Raw genomic sequence first — 13,517 nt, 5'->3', positions numbered from 1 at the left:
TTTCTCTTGCTAACCTAAATTTACCCAATACTACAATTCGGAAATCCTTTGTTAAGGAATTTCATCCTTTCTCGCCAAATAAAAATCCAATCTTTCAATATTGTTCCACTCTGTAAAAAATAAAACCATAATTTTTACGGTAAAAAAAACGGCAGCTGTGGTTACCAGATCTTTACCGCCAAAAATATGGTAGCAACGTTATTGGTTTTAAAGACTTACCATAAATACAATGAGTTGTTCTTTTTTACTTTCAAAAACTGTTCATTTAACGGTATTTTACAGTAAAATTACATTAAATGTACCCTGGGATCTATCACAGTTAGTTACCGTATATAGTACGGAAACTTTCGGTTAACCAATTAACAGTTTTGCACTGTAGCAGTCTTTTACCGTTAAAATCCCGATTATTTTTTACAGTGCAGTGTTAAAGTAAGATTTTAAGAACAAAATATCTTAAATTTCCAGTTGCACCAAAAGCAAAGGAAGTGCACTTAATGAAGTGTGATTTTAAGATCTCGATTTGGTCTTGATGCTCTTTTTGTGTTGATCAGATTTGAAACAACAGAACATCTGTTTTTTGATTGTAAATGTGCTTTTTGGGAGTATTCGCATTACTGGTTATTGTCTTACATTTGAAGATTTACCTGTATTAACAATGGTAAATGTAGAATTTGGTATGTTTATGAAAGATGAATCACGCGACTTGGCAGTTAACACATTTATTAGTCTTGCGAAATTCCTTTTAACAAGAATAGATTCTGAAAACACTTCCAAACGTTTACTTTTTTCATAAGAAACTGAGTCATTACCTCTTATCATTAAAACGAATGAAGAAAAGGAATGCCTTAATCTGTTCTACTTTAATAGAGGGTGTTAAACTTGCTGAAAACACCTAGTCTTTTATTTATTTATTTAATTAGTATTTACTTGAATGTGTTTTTATTCTTTGTGTTTTTATATTTTCTTCATGCTACAAAGCTTGTCTGTTGTCTGATTTAAGGCTGTTTAAGTGTGTGAAAAAAGATCCCCTGGTTAAGGTGTGGTCAGGTGACATACAGTCTTGTGGTCAGGTGACATATGCACTTTTCCTTTGAATTATTAAACTTGTGCGGGCAGTTGGGGAGATTCATAGGTTGGTTATGATGTCACATGATGGAAAAGAAAACCAAACCAACAACAATAAACCCCAGAGAAATCTTCTGATTTATAAAAACAGCCTTTCTTCTATAGCAAAATCTGACTGAAAAAATTAAGATGGCCGATTGAGACGCACATTTAATTCTGATATCACTACAGTTGGTTCCCCTTCAGTCTCTTCTGCTCACCAAGGCTGCATTTATTTGATTAAAAATAAAAACAGTAATATTATTACAATTTTAAACAGCTGTTTTCTATGTGAATATACAGTATAGTAAAGTGTGATCAAAGCTGAATTTTCAGCATCATAACTCCAGTCTTTCTGAAATCACTCTAATATGATGATTTGCTGCTAAGGAAACATTTCTGATTATTAATAGTATCAATGTTGAAAACTGTTCTCTGCAATTTTATTTCAGCATTCTTTGATAAAAATAGAAAGTTGGGGGAATGAAATAAATTAAATCAATAGTGTAACTTTTGATCAATTAAACTAAAGACATTTATAATGTCACAAAAGGCTCTTTTTCAGATAAATGCTGTTCTATTGAACTTTCTATTTATCAAAGAATCCTGAAAATAAAATTGTACAAAACTGCTTTCAACATTGATAATAATAATGAATGTTTTTTTTTTTGAGCAGCAAATCATCATATCAGAATGATTTCTGAAGCGTCATGTGACACTGAAGACTGGAGTAATGATGATGAAAATTCAGCTTTGATCACAGAAATAAAATACATTTAAAAGTATATTAAAATAGTAATATTAAACATTATGACTGTTTCTGGTTTGTTCTTTTTTTATCAAATAAATGCAGCCTTGGTGAGCAGAAGAGACTTTTAAAAAAATATTATAAATCTTTAGGGATGGCCAACGATTAATCGCATCCAAAATAAAAGTTTGTGTTTACATAATATATGTGTGTGTATTGTGTATAATTAATTTGTATATATAAATACCCACACATGCTTGTATATATTTAAGAAATATGTGCTTGTATATATTTTATATATATTTTTTCACAATTAATATTATATATAAATATAAATATTTGATATATTAACAACACATTTTTTTAAATATATACATGCATGTGTTAGTATTTATATATACAAATTAATTATACACACTACACACACATATATCATGTAAACACAAACTTTTATTTTGGATTTTCACAGCCCTATCTATTACTGATCCAAAACTTTTGTCTGGTAGTGTATATTTGTGTTTTTGCTGCTATTATCAGGCCTGGATAAATCATATCAATTTAAAAATATTTGTCTCTCAAAGTACTAAATGCAATCATATAGTGAAGCGCTGCTCGACTTTGCCTTTTGTTTTTTAAACGTTATCAATAACCCCGGCTAGACTGCGGTTTTAAGTCAATGTGTGTACACAGCTGTGCGACCCAAAGCATCATGCGGTTCAAACGCTGGTCACATGCAGATATCTGTGTGAGCACACGGCTCAAAGTCTGCCGTTACGTGCAGGACTTCACACTGGCAGGATCAGCCGGACATCATGGATTCTCACACACTCACACAGGACAAGGAAGTTGTTAGTGAACAACTCAACCTGAATCAACAGTTACTGATTCATGTATATTGGTCCAAAAATATGCGTAGAGAGAAAACCTATAGAAAGAGCAGCCCTTTTGTTAATATGATATCGTTGGGACTCGGAAGCCATTTCCCAAGACCGACTTCTTTTAATTGTTTTGTGCTTAAAACATTTGAACTTCTGTATATGATGTTTTAGAACCAAAGTCATTAGTGATCTTAATCTATATCCTTCTCTCCGATTCAGAATCCTGAATATGGTGACCCGCCAAGGCGCCACATGGGCGAACACTTTGGGTTCAGTAGGTGAGTGACCCAGTGTCAGCCTCCTTCACCCTCATAACCTTTGTAGTCGACTCATTTCAAACAGAAATAATTTCAATTTTCACTTAGAAGTCATATTAATGCTGTGTTGCATGCATGATATGCATATAAATGTATGTGTTTAGCTCTGCTGTACAGTGCATTCGGGGTGATCATAGAGAAAGCCAGAGGGGCAGAGGATGACCTCAACACCATTGTTGCAGGGACCATGACTGGTGTCCTCTATAAATCTCCAGGTAGATCATCAATAATATATTCATCACATTATGGCTTTTCTCCTGGGTTGTCGTCATTCTAAACTCCGACCTTAACCCCGGGTGAAGGGGTTAAACGTGTCTATTGGAGTGAAGAAGAGTCCATTCAGGATAAACTTGATAGTAAATTTGCCGGCAATATATAATATGAGGATGGCCAATGTTAGAGCCTTTATAGGACTTTTCATACTTGACATACACTACCTGGCCTAAAAAAAGTTGCTGTTCAGATTTAAATGTGCAAACGTTTTTGGGATGTGCTGGACGACGCTTTACAGAGAGCTGGACTCTTGCATTGACAATTGACTTATGGCTAAGCCACGCCCCCTCCACTCACCAGTACACAGAGTCAACATTCAGGGACAGGCGCTATGGCAGCGGACACAATAGGAGACATTTCACAGGAGGCTATTGGTGATTTTTGGAGACAGAAAAAATTATATATCATCTGGAAGTCACCTAAAGGGCCTCAACTATGCATTGGAGGGTTATATTAATAATTTTATTGTTGAGAAGGTCAATGAAAAGCTTCAGCTCCAGGCAAAAATGTCCAGGTCACAATGTAAACGTGATAAACCGCATATCGTCGCCATCACCGTTTGGTGCTACAGTATTTACATGAATCAATCAGCACAACATTGTTAACGTTTGTCATCTCGGATATTTTCAGATGTGTTAATGAAGCTACAGGGGTTGGACAATGAAACTGAAACACTGGCCAATGTTGGAGGTTTCACATCTATATGCCTGGCGGCCAATCTTCAGAGTGAAGCACGGGTGGATCAGTGATGGTTTGAGCTCCAATATCATGACAATCCTGATTGTATTTGATGGACACGACACTGCCGAGGACTACCAAACCCTTCTGGAGGATCATGAGCACCTGATGCTCAAACCGTGTATCAGCATGATCATGCACCAACACACACAGCAAGACTTGTGACAGAAGGGTTTGATGAAGATGAAAGTGACGTTGAACATCTCCCATGGTCTGACAGTCACCAGATCTGAATATTATTGAGGTGTTTTGGAGGAGCGAGTCCACCAGCATCATATAGTGACCTGGACACTGTTCTGGAAGAGGAACGGCTCATAATCCCTCTGGTCACTGTGAAGGACTTCTATCTGTCAATTGGTGCTGTATTTGGATGCAAAAAGAGGCCCTCACCATTCTAACAAATTATTGTGTTGTAAGACCAGGTGTTTCAGTTTCATTGTCCAACCCCTGTAAGTGACATGTCATGTGTACAACGCAGCTAGAAGCTAACGTTAACGCTTTCTAATATTAGGCTAACGTTAGCCTAACATTCAAATACGTTAGTAGTTATAACCCTACAGCTTGTGTCAAAGTGATTTATTGCTTTTTGATTGACAGGGGGCGGAGCTGACCTTTGACCTTCCGGATTCCATCTTTGAAGTAGTCATAAACCTTTGACCTTTTGCATTCCATCTCTGGAATATCGATTAACCTTTGACCTATCGATCAATCAAACGGACAGGTGGTTTTTGACCCGTTGACCTTTTGCATTCCATCTCTGGAATATCGATTAACCTACTGACCTTTTCTAATCGAGAACATGTGTGGGAACATTCTGGTTTTGACCCGATGACCTTTTCTAATCGAGAACATCTGTGGTACATTCTGGTTTTGACCCAGTGATCCCAGGAAGCGATCAATCAATTGGATAGTTTGACCCTAGTAATGTTTTTGTGTAATGTTCTAGATCAAACTGACATGATGTTACTGACCTATTGACCCTTTGGGGGAAATAACTTCAGAAGAATTGGTTATACAACATCCTGATGTTGGCAGAATAATTTTCTAATAATGCCCATATCACATATAAATATGGTCTGTAAATTAAAAAAGCAGCTTACTTGAGTGTTGATGATCCCCCTCTGATTCTCTCATCGGCCTTCGGCCTCTTGTGCTAGCATCTGTGACAGGGCCTGTGTGAGATGGCTGAACATTCCTTCACCCAGAGAAAATCTCACATGAGCTAAAAAATGAAACCGTGTTTTATTTAAATATGATGTGAAAAAAGCATCTTACTTTATCTGAAGATAATGTTGAAAAAGAATTCTCTCTAATTGACCTTTTGACAGCAGCATCTGTATGTCTGTTTGTGGAAGTGAGACACACGACACCCTCGGCAGCCCGTGCTGAAAAAAAGTTCAATCTTTTTCTCACTAACTGAAGTTGAAACCATGGTTCATTTAAAAGAATATTAATAAAATGCTTTATCATTCATTGTAAAATAATACAACATGTTTTATAGAACATACAGGCTTGCTAAATGGTTCACAAAAATAAAACCATCTTACTTTTCCAGCTGGTTGACAAAGTAGTTCCTAAGATGTCCATACAATACATGGATGGTTTACAAAAGATGAGTTTAAAGTTGTGAAAATCTCCCTGTGATTCTCTCTCCCCCATGCATGGCCGGAGTGGTGTGTGTGTGTGTGTGTCTGAGTGTAAGAAATGGCAATAAATTACTTTAGACCTCTCTAAGTCCCTCTCACACTTATTTTCTGTGTGTGTGTGTGTTACATTATACCCCTTCAAATGAGGACAATATATATCATATATTTCACACTAAACATTATGCTCTATATAAATGAAAATAGTTATAAATTTACGTCTAGTAATTTACAAAATATATTATTTAACACTAACTAGAGTTGAAAAACATTGATCTTCAAAAGTATATGAATGAAATGGTAATAAATGTGCAATTATTAATTTACAAATATAACATTTCACACTAACGGAGTTGAAGTTGAAAAACATTGTTCATTTAAAAGTATATAAATTAAATGCTTTCATCGTTCATTTTAAAAATGAATGTCTTACTAAGATCTCCCACAAGTGATCCTCTCTCCCCCTCGCTTTACAGCCTTGCATTGTGTGTGTCAGCGGGGACATTCCATATGTTTGATTAGTGTTAATCTTAGTTTAAATGATATCTTTTAAAAATACCAGATGTTTTAAAATCAATTAAATTAATTCATAAAACAAATATGCTACATCAGCGGTCTATGGAAATAGATGCTGTGATGTTATTTCTATCAAAAGGTGCATCAATGTTCGCTCAGGATCTTGTATTGTCAATGCAAGAGTCTGTAAAGCGTCCTCCAGCACATCCCAAACACTTTCAGTGAATTTAACGTCTGGGCTCAGACGTGAAAATGATTCTTCATGCTCCTCACAACCATTCTTTCACAGTTTAAACCTGATGAATCTTGACATTGTCATACTGGAATATGGTCATGATGTGTCTTCATACATGGTTGTTTAAGAAATGAAAAGCCACACCCCATCAATTATGGTTAGAACTGTTGCCAAACATGTTAGAAACATGATAATCACTGCAATAATGATCCAATCATTGACTCATAAGCAATTGCGTATTTAAATCCAAACAGCGATCTTCTTTTCTTTTCTTTTTTTTTTTTTTGGCCAGGTCAACATGAAATCATGAAATTTGCGTAAACATACACGTTATCTATACGCATTTTGAGCTATCCTCGTGTATGCGTGTATGTCTACGCCGTTGAATGTCCGAGTGATTCCGCTTGTATGTAGTACACGCCATTAAATGTCCTAGCGAAACAAAGCAAAATGTAGATCTACATCTGGGGAGCGATCTTTTTTTTTCCTAGGATGGTAGGGGAAGACTCATAAATGCTATTAACCCCAGTGACAGGTAGGTTTAGGGACGGGGTTGGGGTAGGTCATATATTTATGTATACAGTAATATAACGATAAGTCAACGCCATTCATAAACATGCTGAAAAGGGATTATGTCTGTTGATAGCACGCCGAAAATGGAAATATGAATTGGCGTGTCATACATGCGCCATTTCATGAGATCATTCTGCCTAATGAATTTTGACATTGTCATCCTGGAATATGGCCGTGATGTGGACTACACACTCCATCAATTATGGTTAGAAGAACTGTTTCCAAACATATAACATGCTAGAAACATGAAAAAAAAAAAAAAATTTTTTGGGGGAGGTAATGTCACCGCTCATAATATAGTCCGGGTTAACAGTCAATCCTGAGTAATCACACGCAGATGTTCACACTGTACTGTACATTCCCAAACCCTGGGTTAACGTCCTCATTTGCATATTTGTGTTGTCAGTATCGTTGATGGGACGAACACCGGGCGCTATAGTATGATTACATAAAGGCTCTAGCGTTGCACATCCTCTTTGTATTATATATTGTGAAAAGCCTTTCTAATCCAAGGTTTAAGAATGTAAAGTGTGAAACGGTAGCTTCTGAATACGCAGGGTTCACTGTTAAATTATGAGCAGGATGGCCCAGGGTTAGTTCAAGTACGAAAAGCCCTATAGTGTTGTCTTAAAGAAGCAGAAAAGAAAGCCTTTTGTCAGCAGACTGAAGAGGAAGGACCCGTGATGTTGTGTACTTCCTTTTCTGTGGAAGAGTTATTTGAGGAGAAGGGAAATGTTTCATTGAACGTTCATTACCTTTTATTAATAACAATAACAGACATCACTGCATTATATAATCACAACAATAATATTATATAGAACAGATTAGCTGTGTAAACTCACACAAGTTTGAAGTTTTAATTCATATATCTTCAAATGCACCGCCCCCAAATCTATTTGGACACTTAAAACATTAATGATTTTACTCAACAGTGTAGTTTCATGTTTATGAATATGAATATGTGGTAAAACTCTCTTTCAGTGACCTTTATTGGTGTTGGAAGTATCTTCTTTCCTGGGATTTATTTTTATTTAAGAGGACAATAGGGAGAACAGACAGAAACCAAAACCCACCATTTGCCATATGGATCAAAAACATTGTAATCTGATTTGAAGCACAACAAATAAATAATTCAGAAAAAAAGGCAGGTTCATGTTCTTTAGCATCTTTGACGAGAGAATGAATAAACTCTGCCGAATAAATGAATATTGCTTGTATATAAATAATGATAAATTCATGATTAGTAGAACTGAACTATAAACACAACAATTGCTAAATGTGTTGCAAAATATTAGATACAAATACACTATTTCTATTGTTTTTAGATAAACAATTTATTCATCATAGATATATAAAATTTAACAAAAGTGACTGTAAAGACATTTATAATTTCAAATAAATGCTGTTCATTTGAACTTTCTATTCATCAAATGCATAAAAAACATAATTTTCAACATAATAAAATAATGACACTGAAGACTGGAGTAATGAAGCTGAAAATACAGCTTTGATAAATTACATGTATGAATTACAGGAATAGATGACATTTTAAAACATATTGAACTTGGAAACTCTTATTTAGGTCATGGAAGGCCATTCGGTGGTTATAAATACAATGTCATTGTTGCTACGAGGAAGTACCTTGCTGAATTACCCTTCAGGTGTTTTCCTAAAGCTGTGACTGGAAATATTCTTCTCTATTTAGAAGAGAAGATTTGTTGTAAAGACAATAGGGGAAAATGCTCAGCTAGTGACTCAAAATAATTTCCCATCATGCTTTGCTGCTGAGTTCCACCAAGGAGTTGATGCAGCACATTTCCTACTCGGCTGAAAGTCCGGCTTTAGTGTCAGATAAGAGTTTGCCCATGAATGCAGTTTGTTTGTGTTCAGTGTGTGCCAAGCCTTTCAGACTGTCACAACTTTTGTTGTCAGCATACAGTAGTCATGTGTCACACAGGATATATTCAAACATATTTACTTTTGAAGTGCACGGGAAGTGTTGATTGATCGTAATGGTGCTGCAAAATCATTTAGTCACAGTATTTTTTTTACTGCCGTGTGTGTGTAGTTGTGTTCTGCGTATGTTACGTGTGGCAGTGTTGTATTGTTATGGGCGCGCTCTCGTCTCGTCTTGTCCTCTAGTTCACACACACCAGTTATCAAGCCTCAACTCATGGTGGGTGTGGAGTCCTCACACTCCTCAAAGCTTTATCGCTCTTCTCCATGTCCTACTGTGATGAAGCTCAATGACTTGATCTGGCCGTATTGTGTGCTTTCGTTTTGAGCCAGAAATTTAGGTTTACTGTGATGATGCCTAGAATGAAACGAGTCGTTGCACTCATATAATTTAGTTTCGCGCCTTGTGAATTCAAACAGCCCTCTACTATATCCATCGTATTTCGCCGTTTTCTATGAATATACTAAACTATTTACGCTATGAACCAATGTTTTTAGTTACAACAATACATTAAGTATTATGGTGAGCAGCATAACCAGCCGTTTTGTGCAGCTGAAAATAACGAAGCGAACGACACTGGAAGCCAGAAGCCGCCTTTCCACTGCACACGACAAACGATCGCCGTCGGACCGGAAGTCATTCATTTCCAATGGAGAGTCGTACGGGAGCTGCGGGGAGTTCCGATCATGTATGCGAAAAATTCGGATCCGATTTGAGCTTTGGATCCGTTGAAATATCTGAACTTCTGCGGACCGGAAGTGATGTATTCTAATAAAAACTATGAGCGCGAGGCTATAGACGAATCCGGCGAAACTACCGGAAGTAAGCGGGCGCCATTACTGAGCTGTTGCTGGGTAGCGTTGCGCCATTGTTTTAGTTGCAACTTGCGTCCACTGGAATAAACAGCTCGCGATTTACGACTGTCACTAACGTTACAACGTTAGCCCTTGTATAATGTCGAGTGGGTAAACAGTTTCCGTTATAAATTGTTTTAATGGTGGCAGTAAAATTTCAATTTTGAAGAGAAAACATTGTGAATACCCCGGGTCGACTGCCCCTGTCTGGTGCCGTACGGTTTACACAGATTTCCTGGGCGAGTACAAGACGCGGACATTCGCGTATAATAACAATTATTTAATGACATAAGTAAAAAAATATAATAAATGTGTGATATAGTGATCAGCAAAATCTCCTCTCTTGTTATTTTTTCTATTCAATTTACATGCTATGGTCATTAAATGGCTTTCCTGAGCTGAATGTAACGTTATGTGACATAATTGTTCTCCTGCTGTTATATTGACCTCTTTCCATGGTTTAAAAACAGTAGTTGGTCGATATTATGTATACTTTCTAGCTGTAACGTTACCTTACCCATGCCCGTTGCAATGTAAAAATGAGATAAATAATGGACACAAATGAAAAACATGAAATTGTTTATTTGATTTCATTTATTTATTTATTTATTGTTGCCAAATGGACAGATCTTTTTTTAGTTTCCTCGGTAGCAAACGTTAGCCTAGCTAGCTTGCCAAGCTATTTTCATAAATAATCTGTAAGATCGTTTGTACCTTCATCTGTGACTGGGGGCCAATGTCTAACATCATCAACCCAACAAGTCTGCCTGGCTGTAGCTGTCATCAAGGGTGCGTTATCACCTTATCTCCGAGGTTTGTTTACATACCGGTGCATATGTCTATGCCGGTGTAAGAGCTCAGTAATGGCGTCGCCACAAGATGGCAGCCTACACAAGTACGCTCGTCGGATTCGTCTATAGAATTACAAATATTTTAACTCTTTAATGTTTTTCTGTAAACGCTCTTTCTGTAAAATATTGGTTATAATTAACTATAGCAGAAACATATTTTATAATTATTAAATCAATATTTATATTAATTAGCTCTTTAAAATCTACTATGTTTTTATTTGAGATGTGTTGATGGTCATTTGTTTTGTGTAGATATATTTATGCATGCATTACATTCATTAAAATCATTAATTTTACCATTGTGAAAATCCAAGAATAACGGTTGCTTCACGACCAATTTCAAAGTTCTGTGCGACTGACACTAGGGGGCGAAATACGACAATCGTATGCGAATGTCGTGTGCAGTGGAAAGGCGGCTAGACACGGTCAATTTACAAATGGCTACACTCAATGCTAAAGCTGACTTAATTAACAATAAATAAATATATGAAGAAATGTATATTTAATTAAACATTTGAATCGTTACCTGTTATGCATACGAAATTAGGAAATGCGAATATAAACCGCGTATGCTTGCGTAGGAGTCGAGGCCAATTTATACTTCTGCGTTGAGGGTACGCTGTAGTGTACGACGCCGTTGTGAGCATTTATACTTCTGCGTTCAGGTCTTGGTTGCTCTGCAGTACTGCTCCGAAACGCTAGTTGGCGGCGGAGGGTTTTAATGTTCCACTGTGTTTAGATTCCTCGCAGCTAGGTTACTACAAGCAATGGCGACTGAAAGAGAGCAGATCATGTTGGAGTTGGAGCTTATTGAGGTGGAAAAACAGTTAATTTTAGTGTAATTACGAAAACTAAAAGGCAGAAATGAGAGAAGACGTCGGAGATGGTACGTGCGGAAATGCGTAGGAGGAAATGCGATGCTACCAAGCCGACCAATCACAGATCTTGCGGTCCGCGTCGTCGCGACGTGTAGTTACATTTTTGAGGAGGTGCGCGTCAGGCTACGGCGAAGGGTACGCGGTATGGTACGCGTCTGTGCGCATGCTACGCCGTACCTACTGCGCGCATCCTACGCAGAAGTATAAATTGGCCTTTAGTGAAATGTGCGTTGGTTTCTGTCCGCGTTCTGCACTATCAGCCCTATCCACCGCATTTACATTGTTATTAATAGTGGATACTTTCATGCGCTTTCATGTCCAAGTGTCTGCTATCAGACCTGTTGAAGTGCAGTTTCTGTTCATGTGTGCTATGTGTGTTATCCCTATATAGCCTAGCGCCCTAGCCTACATGCTGTTAGGGTGATATACATGACGTATATAGACCATTTTGCAAGATGAAGCACTTCCTGTTTCAGTTTTTTAACACTACATAAAAGCTGGGATAAAATACAACCAACAGAACATATACAACTGAATCAAAAAGTTAAACAAACATCTTTAAGATTTTTTCTTTACATGTGAAATAAAGAAAACAGTTACAAACTGAAACAGGAAGTGTTTATGGACCAGTGTTGTTTACATCTTGCAAAATGGTCTATATTATATATACATAATGTGAAATTGCCCACACAGCTCTTGCGTTTCGGTTGGTCACACACCACAAGGTGTCACTGTGGCCTCAAAGCTTCAGCACTGCCACTCTGAGCTCGATTGCTCATGAGTTAAAACACGCCCCCCTCATTAGCATATGGAGAAAGAAATGTTGGAATAAATAAATGTGGAAATAAATAAATGTGAAAATAAATAAAATGTAGACATAAAAACATAAATACATAAATGAATGAGGAAATAAAGAATTAGAGAGTAGAAATAAATCAATAAATGAATAAATAACTGTGAAAAATACAATTATACATAAATAAAGAAATAAAAGTACAAATAGTCATTTATTTGTGCTTTTTTACATTTCTTTGTATATTAATTTATTTATTTATTTATGTATTTTTGCTTTTTTACATTTCTTTGTATATTTATTTATGTATTTATTTATGTATTTTTGCTTTTTTACATTTCTTTGTAAATTTATTTATGTATTTATTTATTTTTAATGAAGTCAGCTCTGGCATTCTATACTCTTATGCTATGTTTGGATGCTAGTAGATGAGAAGACTTTGAGGAAGCTGCTGAAAAAACATCCAACGTTATTATGCAATTTAGTGAACTAACAGAGAAGTGGAACAAGTTCTTCTAGAGATGCGTTGAGTCTAGACCCTTCCAGAGCTGAGATATCGAAACTCAAAAATTCGACCCCAAAAAAAAAAAAAACGACAGTGGTACCCCTTTCGTTTTGATTTTTCGGGCGAAAAATTAGTTTTCTCCAATCTTCTCAAAACTCTGGATTCTGATAGAGGGCCATGAGACTTAAACCTGAGTGCAAAAATTGAGGCTCTAGACCCTTCCAGAGCTGAGATATCGAAACTCAAAAATTCGACCCGAAAAAAAAAACGACAGTGGTACCCCTTACGTTTTTTTTTTGGGCGAAAAATTAAGTTTCTCCAATCTTCCCAAATTCTGATAGAGGGCCATGAGACTTAGACCTGAGTGCAAAAATGGAGGCTCTAGCCCCTTCCAGAGCTGAGATATCGAAACTCAAATATTCGGCCCGAAAAAAAAACGACAGTGGTACCCCTTACGTTTTTTTTTTTTGGGCGAAAAATTAAGTTTCTCCAATCTTCCCAAATTCTGATAGAGGGCCATGAGACTTAGACCTGAGTGCAAAAATGGAGGCTCTAGCCACTTCCAGAGCTGAGATATCTAAACTCAAAAATTCGGCCCGAAAAAAACGACAGTGGTACCCCTTACGTTTTTTTTTTTGGGCGAAAAATTAAGTT

The 13,517-nt window shown here is 36.7% G+C and overlaps 1 protein-coding gene across 6 annotated transcripts in view; it reads left to right on the top strand.

The window, feature by feature from the left end:
- timm23b (translocase of inner mitochondrial membrane 23 homolog b (yeast)) overlaps positions 1-13,517 on the top strand; it is a 92,992-nt gene that overhangs the window by 14,299 nt on the left and 65,176 nt on the right. For 3 of the 6 annotated variants that reach the window (XM_089117313.1, XM_089117312.1, XM_089117311.1), the window contains 3 exons: positions 2,950-3,008; positions 3,152-3,262; positions 3,951-4,649. In XM_089117313.1, the coding sequence (XP_088973439.1) occupies positions 2,950-3,008; positions 3,152-3,262; positions 3,951-4,069 (289 nt within the window). In that variant the 3' untranslated portion in view covers positions 4,070-4,649. The other 3 variants (XM_039690480.2, XM_039690481.2, XM_089117314.1) reach the window with 3 other exon arrangements.

Source organism: Pimephales promelas, chromosome 11, assembly GCF_988280905.1.
Source record: "Pimephales promelas chromosome 11, fPimPro1.hap1.1, whole genome shotgun sequence".
Taxonomy (NCBI): Eukaryota; Metazoa; Chordata; class Actinopteri; order Cypriniformes; family Leuciscidae; genus Pimephales; species Pimephales promelas.
The sequence above is the reverse complement of the archived record's forward strand: the minus strand, read 5'-3'. Positions and strand labels throughout refer to the sequence as shown.